The sequence below is a fragment of the Arachis hypogaea genome, chromosome 19, assembly GCF_003086295.3.
Source record: "Arachis hypogaea cultivar Tifrunner chromosome 19, arahy.Tifrunner.gnm2.J5K5, whole genome shotgun sequence".
Lineage (NCBI taxonomy): Eukaryota > Viridiplantae > Streptophyta > Magnoliopsida > Fabales > Fabaceae > Arachis > Arachis hypogaea.
In genome coordinates this window covers 64091957-64118535 of record NC_092054.1, presented here as the reverse complement: position 1 = coordinate 64118535, position 26579 = coordinate 64091957, and the positions used below count along the sequence as shown (strand labels likewise).

General features: G+C 33.9%; 1 protein-coding gene and 1 pseudogene across 1 annotated transcript; one reads left to right on the top strand and one right to left on the bottom strand.

Moving 5' to 3' along the window:
* Window positions 1-2333: 2333 nt before the first annotated feature.
* On the bottom strand, window positions 2334-5602 carry LOC112775547 (hypothetical protein At1g04090). The gene is made up of 2 exons (XM_025819244.3): window positions 5159-5602; window positions 2334-4614 (listed from the first exon to the last, which is right to left on the bottom strand). Exons 1-2 carry the CDS (start codon window positions 5265-5267, stop codon window positions 3047-3049), a joined length of 1677 nt encoding a protein of 558 aa, XP_025675029.1. The 5' UTR covers window positions 5268-5602; the 3' UTR covers window positions 2334-3046.
* A 3833-nt stretch (window positions 5603-9435) lies between these two features.
* Window positions 9436-10001, top strand: LOC112778413 (uncharacterized; annotated as a pseudogene).
* Window positions 10002-26579: the final 16578 nt, after the last annotated feature.

Here is a 26579-nt window from a genome sequence, read left to right as displayed (position 1 = left end):
TTGGATTGGGGGCATACTATTTTACATGCTGCAGCACTTATTCGTTTGAAGTCAACAAGTTACTATCAGTTCTCTCCTATGCAATTAGCTTTTGGCCAGCAGCCAAATATTTCCCATTTAAGAATATTCGGATGTGCGATATATGTTCCCATTGCACCACCTCGCACCAAAATAGGACCCCAAAGAAAATTGGGGATATATATGTTGGATATGATTCTCCCTCTATAGTGAGGTATCTTAAGATACAAACTGGAGATGTATTTAAAACTCGATTTGCAGATTGTCATTTTGATGAATCAAAATTTTTAACATTAGGGGGAGAAAATAAGCTTCTTGAAAAGGAACTTAATTAGAATGCATAATGCATTTAGATCCTCGATCAGGGTAACTAGAAGTTCAAAAGATTATACATTTGCAAAGAATAGAAAATGAATTACCTGATACATTTTCTGATACAAAAAGGAAAATTAAATCCTATATACCAGTTGAAAATACTCCAATTCGAATAGATGTCCCAGTCGGACAAATAACCACCGAAACAAATTCATGTTAGAAGCGTGGTAAACCTATCAGTTCCAAAGACAAAAATTCTCGAAAAATAAAAGAGATAAATACTATTCCTGTTGAAAAAGATATAGTAAAGACATCTGTAGTTTGTCCAAAATTCTGATATAATTTTGACGCCAAAAGACGTTCAAGTACCTGAAAATTGTGAAAATGATGAGATCTCGATAAATTATGTTTTTACGGGAGAGAAATATGACCAAAATAAGACAATTTTCGATGAAATATTTGCATTTAATGTGATATTAAATATCATGCATGAAAGTAAGGATCTTGAGTCAAGAACAGTCGAAGAATGTTGACAAAGGAATGATTGGCTAAAATGGAAAGAAGCTATGAAGGCTAAGTTAGACTCACTTGTAAGACGTGAAGTCTTTGGACCTATAGTCCGTACACCAAAAGATGTAAAACCTGCTGGATACAGATGGGTATTTGTGAGAAAACAAAATGAGAAAAATGAAGTTGTGTGCTACAAAGCTTGACTTGTGCGACAAGATTTTTTACAAAGGCCCGGTATAGATTATGAAGAAACATATTCCCCTGTAGTGGATGCAATAACATTGCGTTATTTGGTTAGTTTATTCGCATACCATAAACTACATATGCATTTAATGGATGTGGTAACAGCCTACTTATACGGATTATTAGATCGTGATATCTATATGAAAGTCCCTGAAGGATTAAAAATATCTAAATCATCCAATGAATATTCACAGGAGTTATACTCGGTCAAATTGCAAAGATCTTTATATGATTTAAAGCAATCTGGATGAATATGGTATAATCGTCTTATTGAGTATCTGGCCAAAAACGGAGTCAAGAATGTTGATGTTTGCCCATGTGTTTTCATAAAAAAATCTGCATCTGGATTCATTATAATTACTGTGTACATTGATGATTTAAATATCATTGAAACTCCTGAAGAGATTCCAACAATTATAAAAACTCTAAAAGAAGAGTTTGAGATGAAAGATCTTGGAAAGACTAAATTTTGTCTTGGCTTGCAGATCGAGCATACAAAAAATGGAATTTTCATTCATCAAACAACATATACAGAAAATATTTTGAAGAGATTTTATATGGATAAGAACAAATACCTGGATGCCTATGTATGACTTGGACGATTAAACATTAAAGGAATCATTTTCAAAGAAGAATTTAAATTAATGAATGTTGAAAATGAAAACACTTTACATGTATAAATAGAAGGCATAGTCAGAAACAATATAAACAACAACAATCAATAACAATTCTCTTTCTCTTTATACTACCAAAACACTCTTCTCTCTCATTTATATACTTTACTATATATATATATATATATATATATATATATATATATGAATCATTTCTATTATATTGAGATATTAATTGTGATAAATATTAATATTAATATTACTACTAAAGTTATCTAATTATACTTCTTTATTTTATATTTATTTTCTTTTCCTTATTATTTATTTTACAACAAAATACCATTATACTTCAAGTAACATTTTTCTTTGACATAAATCTATACAACCAATAAATTTTCTCAATTTTTTTTTATCTGGATTGATCTTATAAAATAGTCTCATACTATATATGTCTTTTCAAATTTTCCTATATATATTGGTGTTACTTAAAGTCTTGTATATTTGTATAATATGAGATCAAACTTTACAAGATCAATTCAAATAAAATTCAAAAATGTATTTCTCACAACGAAAATTTAAACAAGTCAATTTAATCAGTTAACTAAAAAAATTTCAAATTACCAGCACAAAATCTTTCTTCAAAAATTCCCTAGAGTGAAATTCACCAATAATATATCATTCCTTTTAAAGTGTTCAAATGACATCAAGAACATAGTTGCTACGAATACTACTATTGAATGTATATACAACCAATAACCTTAGCATTTACATTTCACGAACAGGTTACAACTATAGCATTTTCACTCCACCAAGTTGACATAAATTGCCACTATCTGAGGTACACCTCCTTTACAATCATTAACCAATGATGATTTCTTGATCCTCTTCACCTTGCCAACTTCCCAAAATAATACCTAATACATACTATTTAATAACAGATACTACCTCACAAGTTGGATTCTTTTCCAATTACTCCAACCGTTCTAAAATATGTCACTATAACAAATTCAGAACACTCATAAATCATATCCTATGTATCGGAATACATTGAGTTATGGTTTATCGAATTTCCAAATTGACAAATAATGTGCACTGGACGTAGTAACAACGAGTGGAAAAGCATTCTCCATGTTGTTGTGTTGAGCTATTTTCTTTTAAAAAAAAAGTATTCAGGGACAACGGCTAGTAGCAGGACAAATACCACATGTAATGCGAGTTCGGAACATTTACACCCACTTATTTTCATTTATAGTGCTTTAAAATTATAGAAAAATAATGAATGAGTGATTGTAAATGTTCATCGAGCACACATTAAATATATCAAAGATGGTGTGATTAAAGCAGGACTAGCAATATTCATCACCTAGCCAATTTTCCTTCTCCTTTGGACCAGTTGGACCCTCCTCACCATATAGCTCTGTTGGAAACAAATCAATCAAGTTCTCCACAGAAAATCTAACAAACATTGGAAGCATATCTATTAGCTTCTCTATTTCCGATCTCCCATCGTACACGATCGAAGGACCCCACTCTCTCATGTACTGCAACCAGCACGGTTCTTTCACGGCTCCATTGCCAAGATACTCGGCCGCAACAATCTGATACCTTGTGCTGGAATCCACTACGAATTCGCTTCTAGCTGCGTCGTTACGCACACCTATTCCAAGCTTGGATGACCCCTGAAGGTAAGTACCAGGATGAGGGTAGCTAGCGTGGCCGTGTTTTGAAGAGTAAACGATTGGTTTGTTGTCCTTGATAAACTCAAGATCAGAAGCATCCAACCATTCGCCTCCGCTATGCTGAGAGAAGAACACAGACCACAGCTCCCCAGTGAAGTTGTTTATTCTGAGGGTGAAGTGCTCCCAATCACTCACATGTTCACCAATCTTGCTCATCTCGATGTTCATCAATGCAACTTTGAGGGTGGCAGGACCATTGAAGGGGCAAAACACCCACATTGCAATATCTGTAAAGGAACCTCCCAATGCTGGCTTTACATGAACATAGAGTTCTGAACTCTCTATGTCACCCTTCTTTAGATAATTCTTTGCATCGTTATCGCTAGGCAAATCAATCCAAAATGCACCATCATTTGTTCCTCCACTAGGCAAATTCGAGCCCTGATAATCTATGGCGCTACCCTTCTTGCCATTGGCCGAATACAGAAGCGCTCCGTTCTTGAAAAACCACTGCACTGATGATGGCATGTATGTCTCATCAGGATGGAAGTACACAGTAGGTCCATAATGCTCGATAAGCGCATGAATCTGGTTCAGATTTGGCATTGCGTGCAAGGTAGAGTCGAGATTCTTCAAGCAACCAATATTTTCCACTACTTCCTCGGAATCAAAATAAGCGCCGCAAACAAATGTTCCGACAGATACACCTTTACAGAGCATACCTCTGTCACAGGGCTGTATGTTCCAAATCTGCAATGGATCCTTTGAAGATTTGGACTTCATAGTTACCAATAGATTAGAAGTCTCACAAGGTTCCGTTAGATCTGTGCGCACACATCTAACTTGTTCAACTTCCGGTTCTTTTGGCGTGCTAGTAACTACTACTCCCATGGCCTTATAACCCGTTGGAGGGTTCGGCAACCAGAAGTAAGCACATTCGTCATGTGAATCCGAACTCCACACTAGAGTGTAGTCAAGAGGCTTCTTAAGAGCTGGAGATTCGGATTCACGAGTCATTTCACGCGCCACAAGCACATATCCTCTCAGTGGCTGGCCATTCGATTGGCAGTAGTGGCCAAGGGAGAAGAAGCCGTCTGGAATCTCCAATGGTCTGTAGAAGGTGAATGGCTGCGCTTTTCCAGCCAACTGAGTGCATCTCCAAATCCTCTCAAACTTGGTTATTTGCAAAACTTCGATTTCTCCGAGCCGTATTCTTCCACCGGCAAAACCATTACCTGAACAGATCATATACACTATTAGATAAATACAGATGATTAAGCCATAGAATTTTATAACGGCAAATCTAGACGAAATCAAAGAGAACCAGCATAACAAAAGAGATTATTGATAGCAAGATTTAAAATTTCATCTTTTTAGTAACACACACACAATAGATTACACATGCCAAAATATGCATTGAAGATGCTTACTTGATGCATACATATTAATCAAAAGTGTCTAAGCCTAGTAATTGTGTGATTAAAGAATTTTGATGACTGCAAGTTTCCATACACATCTCTCAATTAATAAAAATTAAATATTTGCTCAACAAAAATGGCACCCAACCCAACCCCCGCCCCCACCAAAAGAAATTTTTTTTTTAGAGATGAACAATCAAGAGATACAAAGGAGCTTGTTTTGTGCTCTGAATAATGATATTTACGAAAGCACCCATTAATGAAAGCCAAGAAGACACATTTCAGCTTGAAAATTGGTGAAAGCTTTTTATTAAGACAAGTTGGTATAAATACATATATCGAGGTAGATAGATAGAGATACCTTGTGGCCAGTGTGGAAGAGGTGAAGGGAGAGAGAAAGGGTGTGGCTCAGAGAAATCATCGTAGTTAGGAATACAATCCCAACAGAAACACTCACAACCCAACATCATCCCCTTTTCTTCTTTTTCTTTCTTTCTTTCAAACACACCAAAACAAATGGGTTTCTTTTGGTGTTTCCGTTGCCTTCAACAAAGGAGTTTCAAGAATGAAGAAGAAAGAGAGAAAGAAGAGTGTTTCAGTAACAGTAAAGAAAAAGTCAACTTTCTCTCTCCCTCTCTCTTCTAGTTGGAGTGTTGTTCTTTTGCAGAGACGCTGCTCCTTTTTTAATTCTTGCTTCGGGTTTTTTGAGGTTGCCTTGTTCCTGCTATAATTTTTTTTTTAATTTTCTTTTCTTTTAGTTTGCTCCTTGTTTCAGACTTTTTTATTAATTTAACAAGAATGGTACGTAGAGGCTCATCCTTAAAGTATTATATTTTTTTTAGAGAAAGTTTAGAGGCACCAACTTTTATATTTTGTGACCAGTATTTAACTATAAAAAAAATAAGTGATCTTCTACTATTAAATGTAATTTTACATCATTAAAAATATTATTGATGACCAATTAATAATTATAAAATACAAAAATTACTAACCCCTTAATACTTTTCTATTTTTTAATTAAATAAATTATAGTTATTCGTTATTATATTTTATATGAATAGCTCTATTTTAGAATTTAAATTTTAAAATTTAAGAATTACAGTTTAGAATTTTAGAATTTAAAATATAAAATTTATAATTTATAATTTAGAATTTAAGATTTAAAAATTAAAATTTTATTTTTTAGAGTTTATAAAGAGCATTGTTCTCTATATATTCTCTGCAAGTAAGGAATAAAGTATAAAACACATGTAAAGTGTATTTATATATTCAATTATAACCATATGCTTTTCTATGATTAATTGATTATCGTGTACAATTATAAAAAAGGAAAATTAATTGCATAAATTAATGTTAATTTAACTTGCAAATAATTTCTTTATTATGTTGGCTCATACTCTATTTGTTACTTCATTTCAATTCAATTTATGTAAGTAATAAATAATGTATAAATTAACACAATGTCGTTTGTCGTATATTATATGAAATGTACAAATAATTTCTTCATAGAGGAAATAAATATCTCTAGTATAGTATAGTGCAACAATGGCATAAGCAAGTAAAGCAAGCAAGCTTGCGTAAAAGTACATACAATGTTTGTGGGGGTGAATGAGTTTCTAACACGCATCAAAGAGGAATCAATTATTAGGTTTGTTGTTGTTGATTAAGACATACTTCCCTCTTTCTTTTTGGTTAATTTACCCCCTTGCAATGCAAATGGATGCATTCTCATACATTTATTTTCCTTAAGTATATTAGTCTATGTTTAATCTTTGTACATTCATTCCCACTTGTCTTTAAGCTTTTTTCTTAGTAATGATTTTTATATATAAGTTTATATAATAAAGAGCACAAAGAAATGATAAGTTTATATATAAAAGTTTTGAGTTGTAACAGAGCTAGATTACACTATCCGTTTCAAAAAACTAGCTTAAGGAAATCAAAGTATTAATTAATGTTATAGAACATTTTGAAGTGGCTAATTGTTATTATTGAGCCACTTTTATTTGGAATAATTATATAATTAAAAGTTTAATTTTAATACGTGAAATATATACAATTTTAACAGTCACAACTATATTTAATTTTTTGGATAATTATTTATGTAATTTATTTAAAATTAATTATTTTTATTAATATAATAATACATAATTGAATATTAATAAGAAAGTTGTAGTTATTACGGTGCTAATATGTGATTGGAAGTTTTTTTCCTCTGTGATTGGAAGATTTTAAAGTAACATGATTGGTGCACAAAAAAATTATTGTGAGATTAAATTTTTGGAAATCACAAAGCATTAAAATAAAACAAAAAAAAAATAGTAGAGAGAGAAGAGAAGAGGAAGAGACTAGAGAGAGACATTGAGAGAGAAAAAAGAGGATAAATCATTAAAAATTTAAAATTACTCCTGAATGGTCAAATTGCTGAAAAAGTTACTTTCTAAAGTTATTAACAATTTTTTTTTAAATTATCTTAAAATTTGACAAAAATATTCGTTCGTTAAACATGTAATCTCAAAAACAATTCAGAGATTAAGTTTTAATTTGATTTTTTATAAATATAATTAAAAATATAATATATTTTTATTTTAAAAATGTGATGATTTCACGATAAAAAATATTATTATTTTGCAATTTTTTTGTCAATAGTAAAAATAATTTTCAAAATAGAAAAACAAAAGATCAGACTTTATTTTGTGTTTTCAGTTTATTTTAAAAATTTTTATTTAAATATAGTTGAACTACACATTTAGGTTTTTTGGTAATCAAGTTTAATTAAGTTGGTCCAAACTCAACAAAAACCACTTTCATTACACCAGCGTGTAAACATGCGCTTCACTAACACAAACTTTCTCGTCTTCGCGTTCCTTCTTCTTCGCGTTATTCAAACTTTCTCGTCTTCGCGTTCCTTCTTCTTCGCGTTATTCCTTATTCTTCTTGGTGTTTTTCCTTCTTCTTCGTCGCGTTCCACCTTCTTCTTCGTGTGTTTTCTTTCGATCGTCGTTCTTTTATCGCTGCTATTGTTGCTGCGGTTTTTTCTCTCCTTTTAATTGAGGTTCATTTGGATCCAAAAATGAATTTGATGTGATTTTATTGATGATTAAGTCTTTTGACTGCTTGTTCAAAACTGAAATAATTTCGGTCCATTTGTGTTAATTGAGATTCACTTGATACTGCTGTTATATATTGACCAAGTTTTTTATTCTTTAAGTAATTTTGGTTTATTTCTTAGTTTATTTGAGGTTCATTTAGATCCAAAAATGACTTCGATGTGTTTTCTTTTATGATTAAGTCTTTTTGATTGCTTGTTCAAAACTGAACTAATTGAATGGAATGGAATGGAATGAAATCTAATGCAATTGAATAAAGTGATAATTAATAATTCTATTCTTCTTTGCTAAAAGATTTGGTCAATACTTATCAGCAGCATTAAGTGGACCTCAATTAACACACAAATGAACTAAAATTAGTTCAGTTTTGAACAAATAGTAAAAAAAACTCAATTATCAACAAAAACACAACCAATTCATTTCTAGATCAAATTAACTTCAATTAAACTAATTATTGAACCGAAATTACTTAAAGAATAAAAAATTTGGTCAATACTTATCAGCAGCATCAAATGAACTTCAATTAACACACAAATGAACCGAAATAAACTAAGAAATGAAACGAAATTATTTAATGATAATACCAGAAAAAATCAGAACCAATAAAGATGTTACCAAAATGTTGGTATTGTTGATGATGATGATAACGAAAGAGAAAGAAAAAGAAGAAGAAGAAAAAGAAGGATGAGGAGGAGGAGGAGGAGACGAGAAGAAGAAGAACCTGCGTGCACAAATTTAAAAGGAGGAGGAGGAGGAAATGGAGAAGCAGAAGGAGTAGGTCAAGAGAAGAAAACAGAGAAAAAATCGCATAATTTAAAAGTGGTTATAACAACTTGATTAGATTTGATTGAGTATTTTGTTTGGATGTAGAACTTTATTCATTTAAATATTCCTATAAAATTTTTAATTAATTACGCAAATAATTTGTCAAACAAAAGTCACTTGTCATTTATTAAAAGAATTATACTTTTTAATTATTTTTGTTATATTTTAAAATATTTTGAGAATGTGTAATCATTAATAAATTTAAGAGATAAATATTAAATTGGTACTCGAAAAATTTTGACGCTGACAAAATGGTACTTGATCTTTGTTTTTGACAAAATGATTCCCAAAAAATTTTAAAATTTGACAGAAACGACCAACCGTCATTTAAGTTACCTGAAGTTAAAGTTTAAAGGTGACGTTTCAATTAACAATTATAATAGTTACAAAATTTACCTACTTTTAATTTTTATAATTTAAAAAAACTCCAATTTTAATTTTTCTAAAAACACTAATCCTCTTTTTTTTTCCTAAAACTCTCATTTCTTTTTCTAAATCATCATCATTTTCTAAAAATCTGATATCCTTTTTTCTTCTTTTTCCTCTCAACGATGCCATTTTTAGAAATCGGGTAGTGATTAACGAGGCTCTAGTTGTAGTTGTAGTTGTAGTTATTGTGGTGGTGGTGGTGGTAGTAATAGCGATAGAGGGGGTGGGATCTGCTGCTGAGGCATCACATGGAAGACTCTGTGTTCTTGAGACAATGGTTCAGTTTGTGATTGGAAAGGCATGTGGAGAGGAAAAATGGATGGCGGAAATTCGCGATCCAAGGAAAGGTGCTCATGTGTTGGCTTGGAGCCTTCAACACCACCAAAGAAGCCGCCAGGACCTATGACAGAGAAGCTCGTAAGATTCGCGGAAAGAAAGCTAAAGTGAATTTTCCCAATGAGGATGACGAACACTCCATTCAATAATCTCACAACATTATTTCAAACCTTCTTTCTCCTCCCATTTGAAAATCGAGTAATCATCCTTCTCTGTATCAATATGGTGATGCCAACAACAACAACAACATGAACAATCAGGCAAGGACTCTGAACCTCAACTTAGAGTTTGGTTACGATCTGAATCATGGAGGAGCTATTGATGTTGGTGGTGCCATCAGCGCAGACCCATTTGTGAGTTGTGTTGATGATAATTCTGAGAATGGGTTTGGTTCTGGCAGGTGGGTCAAGTGGTTATCAACATCATCAAGAGGAGAAGAAGAGCTATAAGGTGGAGAAGCTTTTGAAGGAACTAATGGCATATGAGAAAAAAAATGAGAAATGAAAAAGGGATTTTGTCTTGAGAAGAAGGGATTGAATTTTAGAGAAGTATCTTTGGTTAGAAGAGTAAGAAGAAGAAGGAAGGTAGAGGCCGCAACGAATGAAAATGAAGAGGATTTAATTTCGAAAGAAAATTGGTGGATGATAATGAGAAAGGGGAAGAGATGAGATTTTCAGAAGAAAGGGGATTAAGATTTTTAAAAAATTGAAATTTGGGGTGTTTTTAAAATTATAAAAATTAAAAGTAATTAAATTTTATAATTATTGTAATTGTTAACTAACACGTCACCTTTAAATCTTAACTCCATGTAACTCTATTGACGGTTGGTCATTTTTGTCAAATTTTAAAATTTTTTGAGAATCATTTTGTCAATAACAAAAATTAAATACTATTTTATATCTTTAAAATACTGATTTAGTATTTACTTCTAAATTTAAAAAATATTTTTTTTGTCAAATCTATTGGAAAAAAAATGTATCTTAGTTAAAAAAAAAGGGTTATAAACACGCGTTCAAAAGAAGGAAATTAAACACAATTCCCTACAATATCATAAAATAATAAAAAAATAAAATAAAATATAGAGCCCGTGCAGCATGAAATTCGGTCGGAAACAATAAAGAAAATGACATTTTGAAATGTCAAAATAGCATTTCTTTTTCTCTATTTACAAAATACATATTTTCTTTTGAAAGATTAAAATAATATACATTTTAGTTTATTTTACTAAAATACCATCAATAATCATGGTAATTATATATATAAATTAGTAATAATTATTTAGTGAGTTCAAATAATAATAATAATAATAACAACAATTTCTTACATAATATAAAATATTTTAACTTGTTACAAAAACATTTAGTTTAAAATTGTTTATATATTTTATGGTTATTAATGTAATTTTTTAATATTTTTATCATCAATAGTGAAACATATAAAAAATTTAAAGTACATATTTTGAACAAGTTACAATTTTTTATATATGATAAAATATTTAAAATATAAAAATTTATTACAATAATAATAAAAATTATTTATTATTCTTTTATTATTGTTATTTAAATAATTATCCCTAATTTTATATATAATTATAAAGATTGTTAAAGATATTTTTGATCAAATAAATTAAAATTATATTATTTTAATCTTATTAAAAAAGAAAGTAAATATTTTATGATTATTTAATCACTGAAAAATAGAAAACGTCATTTTCTCAAAAATAAATAAATAAATAAATTTAGGGGAGACCGGACACGTACGGACAACGTTACGAGCACCAAAAACATTGTTTGGTGATAAGAACAACATTAACTTTTTAGGATCTCGTTAATTGCAATGAAGACATAGCCAACATGATAAATTCTCATATTTGTTATCGTCTCTTATATCTTAGTTTTAACTATTAGAAATTTTTAATAGCTAATAATTATAACATGTCATTTTAGAAGTGGTCGTTGGAGGGTACATTTAGGGGGATTTTTTTTAAATAAATATTTTAAATATAGGTAACACAATTTATATTTTTATGTTGTATTATTTATTTTTTTATATTGTAAATAATTTTTTTTTTTTTGGATTAGTGGAAAGCAATCCTAGGAACCACTACTCTTCTACTATCAGCGAGAATATGAGGAAGAAGCACAAAGGGCACTTCATCGAAGCAAGTGAGCCCCATTTGATGGTCTTGGGCATCCTTTGCAAGAGAATCTGTACTAGAATGAGCTTTTCTATAGGTATGCTTGATTGTTATTGTCTGAATCTTCACTAACAGCTCTTGGATAGAACGAATTAGGGAGATATTTGGAGTTAACTATTAATTTAGCTCCTGTTCATTTTTTAAAATTATAATGCAATCTCTTATAATAAAAATATCTATTTCAGTTTTTATTTTTTATTTTTGTGACACAACATGATTTTTGTAGGTATTTTTCCGTAAATTTTAAACGAAAAAATATTGACGTGTTAGATTTAGAAATAAATAGAAGTCTAATTGTTTCTAAATTCAAATTAGTTAAAAATTTATTTATTTCTATTCTTTAAACAATTCTTTTTTAAATTTATTTTATTCATTATATTAATATTTTTTTCAATAAATTATTAAATATATAGTATAATAAATACAAACTAATTAATAAATTATTTAAATTTAAAAATATTATTTATTATAAATAATTTTTAAATATAATTTTTAAATATATATAAATAAAATATATTAAAATTTGGTTAATACATTAATAATAATATCCCTATGATATATTATTAGTATTATGATCTATATAATTTTCACAATAAAATAAAAACTAATGAATACATTATTTGATATATATAATAAATTTTTTTTGAGTAATAACAAATTTAATTTTTTTTATCTCTTTAAACTAAATTAATAGATTAATAATATTATTAATGCTTTGAGTTTATTGAGTTTATAAATGGCCTTCAATATATATATATATTATGTTTTATTTCATTTAGTATTAATAGTCTATTCATAGTATATTTTAGTGCAAAGATATCAAATAGACTTATTAATTTAGTTTAAAGAGAGAAAAAAAAGTAAATTTGTTATTACTCAAAAAAATTTTTTTTACTATATATCAAATAATATGCTTATTAGTTTTTATTTTATTGTGAAAAATATCTAGATCATAATACTAATATTATATTATAGAGTTATTATTATTAATGTATTAACCGTATTTTAATATTTATTATTTATATATTTAAAATTATATTTAAGAAGTATTTATTTAGTTTCATAATAAATGATATTTTTAAATTTGAATAATTTATTAATTAGTTTGTACTTATTATACCATATATTTAATAAAATATTAAAAAAATTAATATAATGATAAAAAAAATAATTTGACAAATATATTGTTTAAAGAATAAGGACAAATAAATCCCTAACCAATTTGAATTTAAAGACAATTAGGCTCCTGTCCATTTCTGAACCTGACACGTCAGCATTTTCCGTTCAGAGTTGACGGAAAAACATCCACAGGAACCGCGTTGTATCACGGAAGTAGAGGACAGGAATCGAAGTAGAGGACAAGAACCGAAGTAGATCGTTTTTATTGTGAGGAGTTGCATTGTCATTCTGAGAAATGGACAAGGACCGAATTGGTAGGTCACTCGAGATATTTGTGTGAAGTTCAATCGAGTTCTTTTGGATTAAGGAGAGCGCTACCCTTGAATCAAATTCCACATTTAGCATGTTGATTCCCAACTCCACAGCCATTTTAATTCCAATATATATGCCCCAAAGCTCAGCATCGTTATGGTACATGTTCCAATATTCATAATGAAGCCCACAAGCATTCTACCCCTGAAGTCCTTTAACAATCCGCAGCAAGCTCCTCTGCTTCCTGGTTGAAGACTGATCCATTCACATTAAATTTGATCCATCCTTCTTCTGGTGGTTCCCAACCTACTTGTTCCTCTTTGTATAAGCTTAGAAGCTTCTTGCTTTTCTCTATTAGATTAAGAACCATATCATAATTTTCTGTTAGAACTTTGTTCATTTGTAAAGCTTGATTGCTCTGTGCGTTCTCCTCTTTGAAAATACGTTTATTCCTACATCTCCATGCTGTATTGCAGGTTGCTATAAAGGTAATGGGCCATAAGTTTCCATTTTGATTTGGAGAGACTTTTTTGAACTTTGTATTTTCCTAAAAAGATTGGCTAAGAAAACTTGCCTGGGAATTCCTGTCAACCAAGCTAATTCCACACAGTTCGGATGAATGGGTAGTCCCTCAAAGTATGGTGTAAACTCCGATTAATTAGTAGATAATTAGTCAGTAAATTAGTTTTTAATAAGGAGGATTAGAAATATGAAAATTATATCAAATTAAGATAGAGCTCATCGAAACAAGAATTTTGACACCAATTTCGAAGAAAACAGTCCAAGATTGGACCGAACGGGTTGAACCGGTTGAACTGGGTCCAAATCGGGCCATCGGTCCAACCGGGCCATCATATTAAATGAGCCCAACAGCTCTTCTCTCCCACATTTCACCTGAATGCAGCGTAAAGCACCCAGGGAAGAGAAGTAGCGCCGAACCCTTACAGCAATCTTCCGTACGCCGTAACTTCTCCGTCCGAGTTCCGATTACTGCACTATTTGCGGCCACGCGTTCACTGCGTCGAGCTCTACGTTTCTACCGGAATAATTTTATAGGTAAATTTCTATTTCACCTCAGCCTCTTCTTTCCCCGAATTTTCAAATTTTGAGAAGGAATGTTGAATTTCTTTGATTTCTGATGTTTTAGGATCCAATTAGCTTGAGGAAAACGTTCACTCTTGCTTATGCGAAGCTTGGGTAAGGTGAGGATACGATAATTTTATTTTAATTTCATTGAATTTGAGCTTTGAGTATTAAATTGGATATATATATGTGTTATGAATGTGTATTAGGTTGAAAATAAATAATTAGAGTTCGAAATTGTGAATACTGGAACTTGGAGGAAGTAGATTAGTTGAGGTTTTGAGGGCTGTGTTCTTTTAAGAAAATTGTCTTGGAATAATACTTGGGAATCGGCTAAGGTATGGTTTAGGTTTCTTGCATTTAATATATAATGTTCTGTGAAAACTTAGGCTAGGTGACCATAGGATAAGTAGGATTGCATGTGTATATTTGACGAGTGGATAATTTATACGCTTTTTAGCATTGTTTTTAGGTAGTTTTTAGTATGATTTAGTTAGTTTTTAGTATATAATTAGTATTTTTTAAATAAAAATCACATTTCTGGGCTTTACTATGAGTTTGTGTGTTTTTTTGTGATTTCAGGTATTTTCTGGCTGAAATTGAGGGACCTGAGCAAAAATCTGATTCAGAGGCTGAAAAAGGACTGTAGATGCTGTTGGATTCCGACATCCCTGCACTCGAAGTGGATTTTCTGGAGCCATAGAAACCCAATTGGCGCGCACTCAATTGAGTTGGAAAGTAGACATCCTGGGCTTTCCAGAAATATATAATAGTTCATACTTTTTTCGAGATTTGATGGCCCAAATCGGCGTTCAAAGTCAGCCTAAAATTTCTGGCGTAAAACTGGCACCAGAATTGGAGTTAAACGTCCAAACTGGCACCAAAGCTGGCGTTTAACTCCAAGAAAAGCCTATGCACATGAAAGCTTCAATGCTCAGCCCAAGCACACACCAAGTGGGCCCTGGAAGTGGATTTCTGCATCATTTACTTATTTCTGTAAACCCTAGGCTACTAGTTCATTATAAATAGGACCTTTCACTATTGTATTTTCATCTTCAGATCATTGAGACTATCTTTGTATAACTTTTGATCTATTGATCACGTTTAGGGGGCTGGCCATTCGACCATGCCTGAACCTTCATCACTTATGTATTTTCAACGGTAGACTTTCTACACCCCATAGATTAAGGTGTGGAGCTCTGCTGTTCTTCATGAATTAATGCAATTACTACTGTTTTCTATTCAATTCACGCCTACTTCTTTTCTAAGATATACTCTCGTACTTCAACCTGATGAATGTGATGACCCGTGACACTCATCATCATTCTCACTTATGAACGCGTGCCTGACAACCACTTCCGTTCTATCTGCAACAGGTTGAGTGTGTATCTCTTGGCCTCCTGGTTCACGACGCATGGTTGCCTCTCCTGACAACAGAGCCTTCCATTCCGTGTGATCAGAGTCTTCGTGGTATAGGCTAGAACCATTGGCAGCATTCTTGAGATCTGGAAAGTCTAAACCTTGTCTGTGGTATTCCGAGTAGAATTTGGGAAGGGATAACTGTGACGAGCTTCAAACCTGCGAATGTGGGGCGCAAGTGACAGTGCGCAAAAGGACAATGGTCCTATTCCGACGCTAGCGGGAACCGACAGATGATTAGCCCTGCGGTGACAGCACAGATGGATTTGTTTTCATCCGAGAGGATCATACAGCTTGCCATGGAAGGAGGTAACGCATGGTTGGAAGAAGGAAGTAGGAAAGCAGAGGTTCAGAAGCAACAAAGCATCTCCATATGCTTATCTGAAATCCCACCAATGAATTACATAAGTATTTCTATCTTATTTTCTGTTTTAATTATATTTTTATTATCAATACCTCATAACCAATTGAATCCGCCTGACTGATACTTACATGGATGACCATAGCTTGCTTCAAGCCGACAATTTTCGTGGGATCGACCCTTACTCACGTAAGGTATTACTTGGACGACCCAGTGCACTTGCTGGTTAGTTGCACAGAATTGTGTGAAAAGTGTGAGAGCACGATTCTGTGTACCAAGTTTTTGGCGCCGTTGCCGGGGATTGTTCGAGTTTGGACAACTGACAGTTCATCTTGTTGCTCAGATTAGGTAATTTTATTTTATTTTTAAAGCTTTTTATTTTCAAAAAATTTTCAAAAAACAAAAAAAATAAATTATTCTATATCTTCAGAATTTTTAAGAATGAATTCTAGAGTTTCAGATGATGCTTTTATCATCTCAGGAGCTAATTGATTCCCATCAATTTGGCTGTTGTATGTAATGTCCTGCTGAAACTTGGCTAGCCATGTCTAATCTTTTTAGGCTGAAGCTTTAGACTAACATTGCATGATTCCTGGAAATCTTATTAAAAATTTTGAAATCCTTATTTTTTCTTTTTCCAAATAATTTTTGAAAAATACAAAAAAATTTAATAAAACATGAAAATAAAAAATAATTTGTGTTTCTTGTTTGAGTCTAGTGTCACATTTTAAGTTTGGTATTTTGCATATTTTTAATTTTCTTGCATTCTTCTAAAATATATGCATTATGTTCTTCATTGATATTCAAGTTGTTCTTGATGATTTTCTTGGGTCTGATGTTTCAATTCTCTTGTTTTGTGTCTTTTGTTGTTTCTCATGTGCATTCTCAATTTGTTAGTGTCTCTAATATGAAAATTTCTAAGTTTTGTGTCTTGCATGTCTTTCTTTTCTAAATTTTTTTTCAAAAATTATGTCTTTCAAGTCAATAATACAGAGAATTAAAGACTCAGAACATACAGCAGAGGAATCACAGAGAAAAAGCTGGGCGTTCAAAACGCCCAGTGAAGAAGGAATTCTGGCGTTTAAACGCCAGCCAAGGTACCTGGCTGGGTGTTAAACGCCCAAGGAGGTAGCCAAATGGGCGTTAAACGCCAGGACAACACAAGGGAGGTAAGTTAGTTTTTAATTCAAATCTTTTTCAAATCTTCATAATTTTTCAAAATCAAATCCTTTTCAAATCATATCTTTTTCAAAATCAAATCTTTTTCTATTTTTCTCTCACTATTTTTGAAAATCCTGGCTACCAATTAATGATTTGATTCAAAAATTTCAAGTTTGTTACTTCCTTGCTAAGAAAGGTTCAATATTTGAATTTTAGAATAATATCTTTTAAATTTCTTGTTAGCCAAGTCATTAATTTCCAATCATATCTTCTCAATCATATCATTAATTTAAAAATTTTTAAAATTATTTTTCAATCATATCTTCTCAATCATATTCTCTCAACCCCTTCTTTTTCAAAATAATTTTCAATCATATCTTTTTGATTACTGATTTCAAAATCTTCTTCAAAATCACCTAACCACTTTCTCACTTTTAATTTTTGAAAAACCATCAACCACTTTTTCAAAATTCTTTTTAATTATTTTAAAAATCTTTAGTTTTATTTAAAAATTTGTTTTCAAAAATTTTTCCCCTCCTCACCTTCTTCTATTTAAGGACTGACACTCCTCTTTAATTAGCAATTCGGACTCTCTCTCCTTCTTTATATGTTCGAATTCTTATCTACCTACCTTATCCCTCTATTCTTGTTTTCCTCTGACACCTCAAGGAATCTCTATACTGTGACATAGATGATCACATACCTTCTTGTTTTCTTCTCTTTCTTATGAGCAGGAACAAGGACAAAGGCATTCTTGTTGAAGCTGATCTTGAACCTGAAAGGACCTTGAAGAGGAAGCTAAGAGAAGCTAAAGCACAACTCTCTGGAGAGGACCTGACAGAAATTTTCGAAAAGGAAGAAGACATGGCAGCCGAAAATAACAACAATGCCAACAATGCAAGGAAGATGCTTGGTGACTTCATTGCACCATCTTCTGACTTCTGTGGAAGGAGCATCTCAATTCCTGCAATTGGAGCAAACAACTTTGAGTTTAAGCCTCAATTAGTTTCTCTAATGCAGCAGAATTGCAATTATCATGGACTTCCATTGGAAGATTTTCATCAGTTTTTAGCTGAATTCTCACAAATCTGTGACACTGTTAAGACCCATGGGGTTGACCCTGAGGTCTACAAACTCATGCTCTTCCCTTTTGCTGTAAGAGACAGAGCTAGGACATGGTTGGACTCACAACCTAAAGAAAGCCTGAACTCTTGGGAAAAGCTGGTCAATGCCTTCTTGACAAAGTTCTTTCCACCTCAAAAATTGAGTAAGCTTAGAGTGGAAGTCCAGACCTTCAGACAGAAGGAAGGCGAATCCCTATATGAAGCTTGGGAAAGATACAAACAATTGATCAGAAGGTGTCCTTCTGGCATGCTTTCAGAATGGAGCATCATATGCATATTCTATGATGGTCTGTCTGAACTGTCCAAGATGTCATTGGACAACTCTGCTGGTGGATCTCTTCATCTGAAGAAAATGCCTGAAGAAGCTCAGGAACTCATTGAAATGGTTTCAAATAACCAATTCATGTACACTTCTGAAGGAAATCCTGTGAATAATGGGACAACTTAGAAAAAAAAGTTTTGGAGATTGATACTCTGAATGCCATACTGGCTCAGAATAAAATATTGACTCAGCAAGTCAATATGATTTCTCAGAGTCTGGCTGGAATGCAAGCTGCATCCAGCAGTAATAAAGAAGCTTCTTCTTCTGAAGAAGCTTATGATCCTGAGAACCTTGGAGTGGAAGAGGTGAATTACATGGGGGAACCCTATGGAAACACCTATAATCCTTCATGGAGAAATTATCCAAATCTCTCATGGAAGGACCAACAGAAGCCTCAACAAGGCTTCAACAACAATAATGGTAGAAGAAACAGGTTTGGCAATTGCAAACCTTTTCCATCATCTTCTCAGCAACAGACAGAGAATTCTGAGCAGAACCGTTCTGGCTTAGCAACCATAGTCTCTGATCTATCTAAGACCACACTAAGTTTCATGAACAAAACAAGATCTTCCATTAGAAATTTGGATGCACAAGTGGGTCAGCTGAGTAAGAGAATTACTGAAACTCCTCCTAGCACCCTCCCAAGCAATACAGAAAAAAATCCCAAGAGAGAGTGCAAGGCCATAACCATGACTAACATGGCCGAACCTGGAGAAAGTAAGGAGGACATGATTTCCAGTGAGAAAAACCTCATGGGATGTCCTCTGAACGAAAAGAAGTTCCCCTTTGAGGAACCAAGGGAATCTGAGACTCATACAGAGACCATAGAGATTCCATTGAACCTACTTCTGCCATTCATGAGCTCTGATGAGTATTCTTCCTCTGAAAAAGATGAAGATATTATTGAAGAGCAAGTTGCTATGTACCTTGGAGCAATCATGAAGCTGAATGCCAAGTTATTTGGTAATGAGACTTGGGAGGATGAACCCCCTTGCTCACCAATGAACTGAATGACTTGATTAGGCAGACATTACCTCAAAAGAAACCAGATCCTGGAAAATTCTTAATACCTTGTACCATAGGCACCATGACCTTTGAGAATGCTCTGTGTGACCTTGGGTCAAGTATAAACCTCATGCCCCTCTCTGTAATGGAGAAACTAGGGATCCTTGAGGTGCAAGCTGCAAGAATCTCACTAGAGATGGCAGACAATTCAAGAAAACAGGCTTATGGACTTGTAGAGGATGTCTTGGTAAAGGTTGAAGGCCTTTACATCCCTGCTGACTTTATAATCCTGGACACTGGGAAGAGTAAGGATGAATCCATCATCCTTGGCAGACCCTTCCTAGCCACAGCAAAAGCTGTGATTGATGTTGACAGAGGAGAGTTGGTTCTTCAAGTGAATGAGGACTACCTTGTGTTTAAAACTAAAGAATCTCCTTCTGTACACATGGAGAAGAAGCTTGATAAGCTTCTCTCAATGCAGAGTCAAACAGAGCCCCCACATTCAAACTCTAAGTTTGGTGTTGGGAGGGCATCATCATGCTCTGAGTATCTGTGAGGCTCTATGAGAGCCCACTATCAAGCTATTGACATTAAAGAAGCGCTTGTTGGGAGGCAACTCAATTTTTACTTATCTATGTTAACTTTCTATTGTTATTTTATGTTTTCTTTAGGATGATGATCATGTGGAGTCACAAAAACAAAAGCTAAAATAAAAAATAGCATTGAAAATAGCACACCCTGGAGGATGAGTTTAGTGGTGTTTAAACGCCAGTAAGGGTAGCAGAATGGGCGTTAAATGCCCAGTCTGGCACCATTTTGGGCGTTTAATGCCAGAAAAGGGCACCAGATTGGCGTTTAAACGCCAGAAAGGGAAGAAAAGTTGGTGTTTAACGCCAGAAAAGGGAGAAAAGCTAGCGTTAAATGCCAGAAATGGGCAGTAACCTGGCGTTTAACGCCAGGATTGGCACTCCAAGGGGCATTTACATGCCCAAAATGGTGCAGGGATAAGAAATCCTTGACACCTCAGGATCTGTGGACCCCACAGGATCTCCACCTACCTCAACTCTCTCTCTCTCTCTCTCTCTCTCTCTCTCTCTCTCTCTTTTTCACACCTTCCCATAACACCTTTCCTCAAATACCCCTCTCCAATCACCTCCAATTCTCTCCCCCATAACACTCACCTCACAATTCAAAATTCAAATTTTTTCCCTCCCAAACCCAACCCCTAATACACGAACCTTACCTCTCTCTTCACTCCTATATAAACCCCTTATCCCTCCTTCATTTTCACACATCATAAACACTTCTTTCTCCCCTTTTGGCCAAACCACTCACACCTCTCCATCTCCTCCATTCTTTTCTTATTCTCCTCCCTTCTTTCTTCTTTTGCTCGAGGACGAGCAAACCTTCTAAGTTTGGTGTGGTAAAAGCATTACTTTTTGTTTTTCCATAACTATTTATGTCACCTAAGACCGGAGAAACCTCTAGAAAGAGGAAAGAGAAGGCAAAAGCTTCCACCTCTGAGTCAAGGAAGATGGAGAGATTCATCTCAAAGATCTATCAAGACCACTTCTATGAAGTTGTGGCCAAGAAGAAGGTGATCCCTGAGGTCCCTTTCATACTCAAAAGGAATGAGTATCCGGAGATCCAACTTGAGATTCGAAAAAGAGGTTGGGAAGTTCTCACCAACCCCATTCAACAAGTCAGAATCTTAATGGTTCAAGAGTTCTATGCTAATGCATGGGTCACCAAAAATTATGATCAAAGTGTGAACCTGAATCCAAAGAATTGGCTTACAATGGTTCGGGAGAAATACTTAGATTTCAGTCCGGAAAATGTAAGGTTGGCATTCAACTTGCCAATGATGCAAGGAGATGCACGCCCCTACACTAGAAGGGTCAACTTTGATCAAAGGTTGGACCAAGTCCTCATGGACATATGTGTGGAAGGAGCTCATTGGAAAAGAGACTCCAAAGGCAAGCCGGTTCAATTGAGAAGGCATGACCTTAAACCCGTGGCTAGAGGATAGTTGGAATTTATCCAACGCTCCATCATTCCCACTAGCAGCCGATCCGAAGTGACTATAGATCGGGCTATCATGATCCATAGCATCATGATTGGAGAGGAAGTAGAAGTTCATGAGGTCATATCTCTAGAACTCTACAAAGTGGCTGACAAAACCTCCACTTTGGCAAGGTTAGCCTTCCCTCATCTCATCTTCCACCTATGCAATTTAGCTGGAATTGTCATAGAGGAAGATATCCTCATGGAAGAAGATAAGCCCATCACTAAAAAGAGGATGGAGCAAATAAGAGAGTCCTCTTATGAACCTCAACAAGAACATGAGGAAGTCCCTCATCAAGAAATCCCTGAGATGCCTTAAGGGATGCATTTTCCCCCACAAAACTATTGGGGGGAAAATCAACACCTCTTTAGGAGAACTAAGTTCCAACATGGAACAACTAAGAATAGAGCACCAAGAACACTCCATTATTCTCCATGAAATTAGAAAGGATCAAACAGCCATGAGGGAAGAGCAACAAAGGCAAGGAAGAGACATAGAGGAGCTCAAGCACTCCATGAGATCTTCAAGAGGAAGAACTAGCTGCCATCACTAAGGTGGACCCGTTCTTTAATTTTCTTGTTCTTATTTTTCTATTTTTCGAATTATATGCTTTATGTTTTGTCTATGTTTGTGTCTTTATTACATGATCATTAGTGTCTTAGTGTCTATACCTTAAAGCTATGAATGTCCTATGAATCATTCACCTTTCTTAAATGAAAAATGTTTTTAATTGCAAAAGAACAAGAAGTACATGGTTTCGAATTCTATCTTGAAATTAGTTTAATTATTTTGATGTGGTGGCAATACCTCTTGTTTTCTAAATGAATGCTTGAACAGTGCATAATTTTGAATTTGTTGTTTATGAATGTTAAAATTATTGGCTCTTGAAAGAATGATGAAAAAGGAGAAATGTTATTTAATAATCTGAAAAATCATATAATTGATTCTTGAAGCAAGAAAAAGCAATGAAAAGCTTGCAGAAAAAAATGCAAAGAAAAGGGAAAAAAAGAGAAAAAGCAAGCAGAAAAAGCCAGTAACCCTTTAAACCAAAAGGCAAGGGTAGAAAAAGGATCCAAGGCTTTGAGCATTAATGGATAGGAGGACCCACAGGAATAAAATCCTGGCCTAAGCGGCTAAACCAAGCTGTACCTAACTATGTGCTTGTGGCATGAAGGTGTCAAGTGAAGAGCTTGAGACTGAGCGGTTAAAGTCGTGGTCCAAAGCAAAAAAAAAAAAAGTGTGTGCTTAAGAGCTCTGGACACCTCTAACTGGGGACTTTAGCAAAGATGAGTCACAATCTGAAAAGGTTCACCCAGTTATGTGTCTGTGGCATTTATGTATCCGGTGGTAATACTAGAAAATAAAATGCTTAGGGTCACGGCCAAGACTCATAAAGTAACTGTGTTCAAGAATCAACATACTGAACTAGGAGAATCAATAACACTATCTAAATTCTGAGTTCCTATAGATACCAATCATTCTGAACTTCAAAGGATAAAGTGAGATGCCAAAATTGTTCAGAAGCAAAAAGCTAATAGCCCTGCTCATCTAATTAAGACTAATCTTCATAGATGTTTTTGGAATTTATTGTATATTCTCTTCTTTTTATCCTATTTTATTTTTAGTTGCTTGGGGACAAGCAACAATTTAATTTTGGTGTTGTGATGAGCGGATAATTTATACGCTTTTTAGCATTGTTTTTAGGTAGTTTTTAGTATGATTTAGTTAATTTTTAGTATATAATTAGTAGTTTTTAGATAAAAATCAAATTTCTGGATTTTACTATGAGTTTGTGTGTTTTTCTGTGATTTCAGGTATTTTCTGGCTGAAATTGAGGGACCTGAGCAAAAATCTGATTCAGAGGCTGAAAAAGGACTGCAGATGTTGTTGGATTCTGACCTCCTTGCACTCGAAGTGGATTTTCTGGAGCCACAGAAGCCCAATTTGTGTGCTCTTAATTGCGTTGAAAGGTAGACATCCTGGGCTTTCCAGCAATATATAATAGTTTATACTTTGCCCGAGATTTGATGGCCCAAATCGGCGTTCAAAATCAGCCTAAAATTTCTGGCGTAAAACGCCCAAACTGGCACCAGAATTGGAGTTAAACGTCCAAACTGGCACCAAAGCTGGCGTTTAACTCCAAGAAAAGCCTATGCACATGAAAGCTTCAATGCTCAGCCCAAGCACACACCAAGTGGGCCCTGGAAGTGGATTTCTGCATCATTTACTTATTTCTGTAAACCCTAGGCTACTAGTTCATTATAAATAGGACCTTTCACTATTGTATTTTCATCTTCAGATCATTGAGACTATCTTTGTATAACTTTTGATCTATTGATCACGTTTAGGGGGCTGGCCATTCGACCATGCCTGAACCTTCATCACTTATGTATTTTCAACGGTAGACTTTCTACACCCCATAGATTAAGGTGTGGAGCTCTGCTGTTCTTCATGAATTAATGCAATTACTACTGTTTTCTATTCAATTCACGCCTACTTCTTCTCTAAGATATACTCTCGTACTTCAATCTGATGAATGTGATGACCCGTGAGACTCATTATCATTCTCACTTATGAACGCGTGCCTAACAACCACTTCCGTTCTATCTGCAACAGCTTGAGTGTGTATCTCTTGGCCTCCTGGTTCACGACGCATGGTTGCCTCTCCTGACAACAGAGCCTTCCATTCCATGAGATCAGAGTCTTCGTGGTATAGGCTAGAACCATTGGTAGCATCCTGAGATCCGGAAAGTCTAAATCTTGTCTGTGGTATTCCAAGTAGGATCTGGGAAGGGATGACTATGACGAGCTTCAAACCTATGAATGTGGGGCGCAAGTGACAGTGCGCAAAAGGACAATGGTCCTATTCCTGCAGATGGATTTGTTTTCATCTGAGAGGATCATACAGCTTGCCATGGAAGGAGGTAACGCATGGTTGGAAGAAGGCAGTAGGAAAGCAGAGGTTCAGAAGTAACAAAGCATCTCCATACGCTTATCTGAAATCGCACCAATGAATTACATAAGTATTTCTATCTTATTTTCTTTTTTAATTATATTTTTATTATCAATACCTCATAACCAATTAAATCCGCCTGACTGAGACTTACAAGGATGACCATAGCTTGCTTCAAGCCGACAATCTCCGTGGGATCGACCCTTACTCACGTAAGGTATTACTTTGACGACCCAGTACACTTGCTGGTTAGTTGCACAGAGTTGTATGAAAAGTGTGAGAGCATGATTCCGTGTACTAATATTTAATACTTAGTATCCTGTTGATGAACATGGTTGGTTTGGTGCTTGTTAATTAAATGGTGATTTGGTGAATTATTGATTTGAGGTATAATTATTGTGGAGGTTGTTGTGATATTGAGGTATTTTGTATTAAAAGCCTAGGATTTCAGAACTATGATTCTTAGTTGAATTTTGGTTGTTGGATTTGAATATTGTATGAGTTTAATTGTTGATCTGAGGTAGATTTATTGTGGTGATTATTATCATGATGAGGAAGGGTATGTTGAATTGAAAAGAATGCAGGTTTGGACCCGAAAAGTGTGGCAAAGTCTGAGTTTTAGAGGAGATGCTACCAAAATTTTATAAAAATTAGAGATTTGTTTATATGATTATTTAAAAAGATTTAGATTTAAAGGTTATAAGGTTTGATTTTAAGTTATTAAGAAAATGAGCATGTTTTAAGTTTGATTCATTTAGAAAAGAATGAATTATGTTTTGAATTGGAACTATTGGTGGATGGAATGGGAGGTGTGATAATGAAGGATAAGGATTAAATTTGATTGATGTATGATGATGAATGAGATGCGATTGAGAATGATGTGGATGTTGATAAATTATAATTGAATTATTTATATGGCTTATGAATTTTAATAATCTGAGATACGAGATTCCCTGGATAAAGTGCCATGGCTTTCCACCACGTGTACCAGGTAGAAAATTCGATACTCTGTTGACCCTACGACGTAAGTGTGACCGGACACTATATAAATTCCCGGGAATGTAACCCCATTGAGCAATATTAATTATATGAGAAAAACTATGCAAAGACTCTTGGGGATGCACGTCGGGGGACAGTCTAAGTATTTTCAAACTTGTATGGTTGGCTGGATAACCGACAGATGACCCTCATCAGCCATAGGATAGGCATGCATCATATGCATATTACTTGAATTACTTGCTTGTGCTTTAATTGGGTGTGCCTAAATGTACTTTCCATGTTAAATGTGAATTTGTTTCTTGCAGTATTTGTAACCTTCTTGTGCTTGCCTTTATCTGTTTATCTGTCTGTGAAATGCATGATGGAGTTGGAGGTTTGGAAGAATGGCAGTATGGGATTTAGATTTAAGGTTAAGTTAGGTTAGGTTTAAATATTCTTAGAAAACCACCTTTTATGGCTCCTATTTAATACTTTAAGCTCTATAATCTGAGTGTCTGCCTCTGGCATTCCCAGGACCTTATATATTATGTGTGTGGCACCTTTACCACACTGAGAACCTCCGGTTCTCATTCCTTACTATGTTGTTATTTTTCAAATGCAGGCCGAGAGGCATCTCGTTAGGCGTCTGGACTCTTGAAGCGGAGTGGTTACTGGGTAGTTTTGCTGTACAGTGATGTATATATATATATATATATATTATATATATATATATGTACTTAGTTTTCTCTCTGCATAACTTGTTCCTTTTGGATCCTCTTAGAGGTTTATGGAGAGGCAGGATTGTGTATATGTACTTTTGGGTTTTGGATATGTATGTATATATGTGTAAATATTCTCTGGCCAGTCTTGACTTCGCAAGCTGAGTTAGGAGCTTGTTATTTTGTATCTTTGGCACTCAATTCCTACTTCTGTCATCTTATGTTAATAATTATGGTTTTCTTAATACATAAGTTCACTCGTAC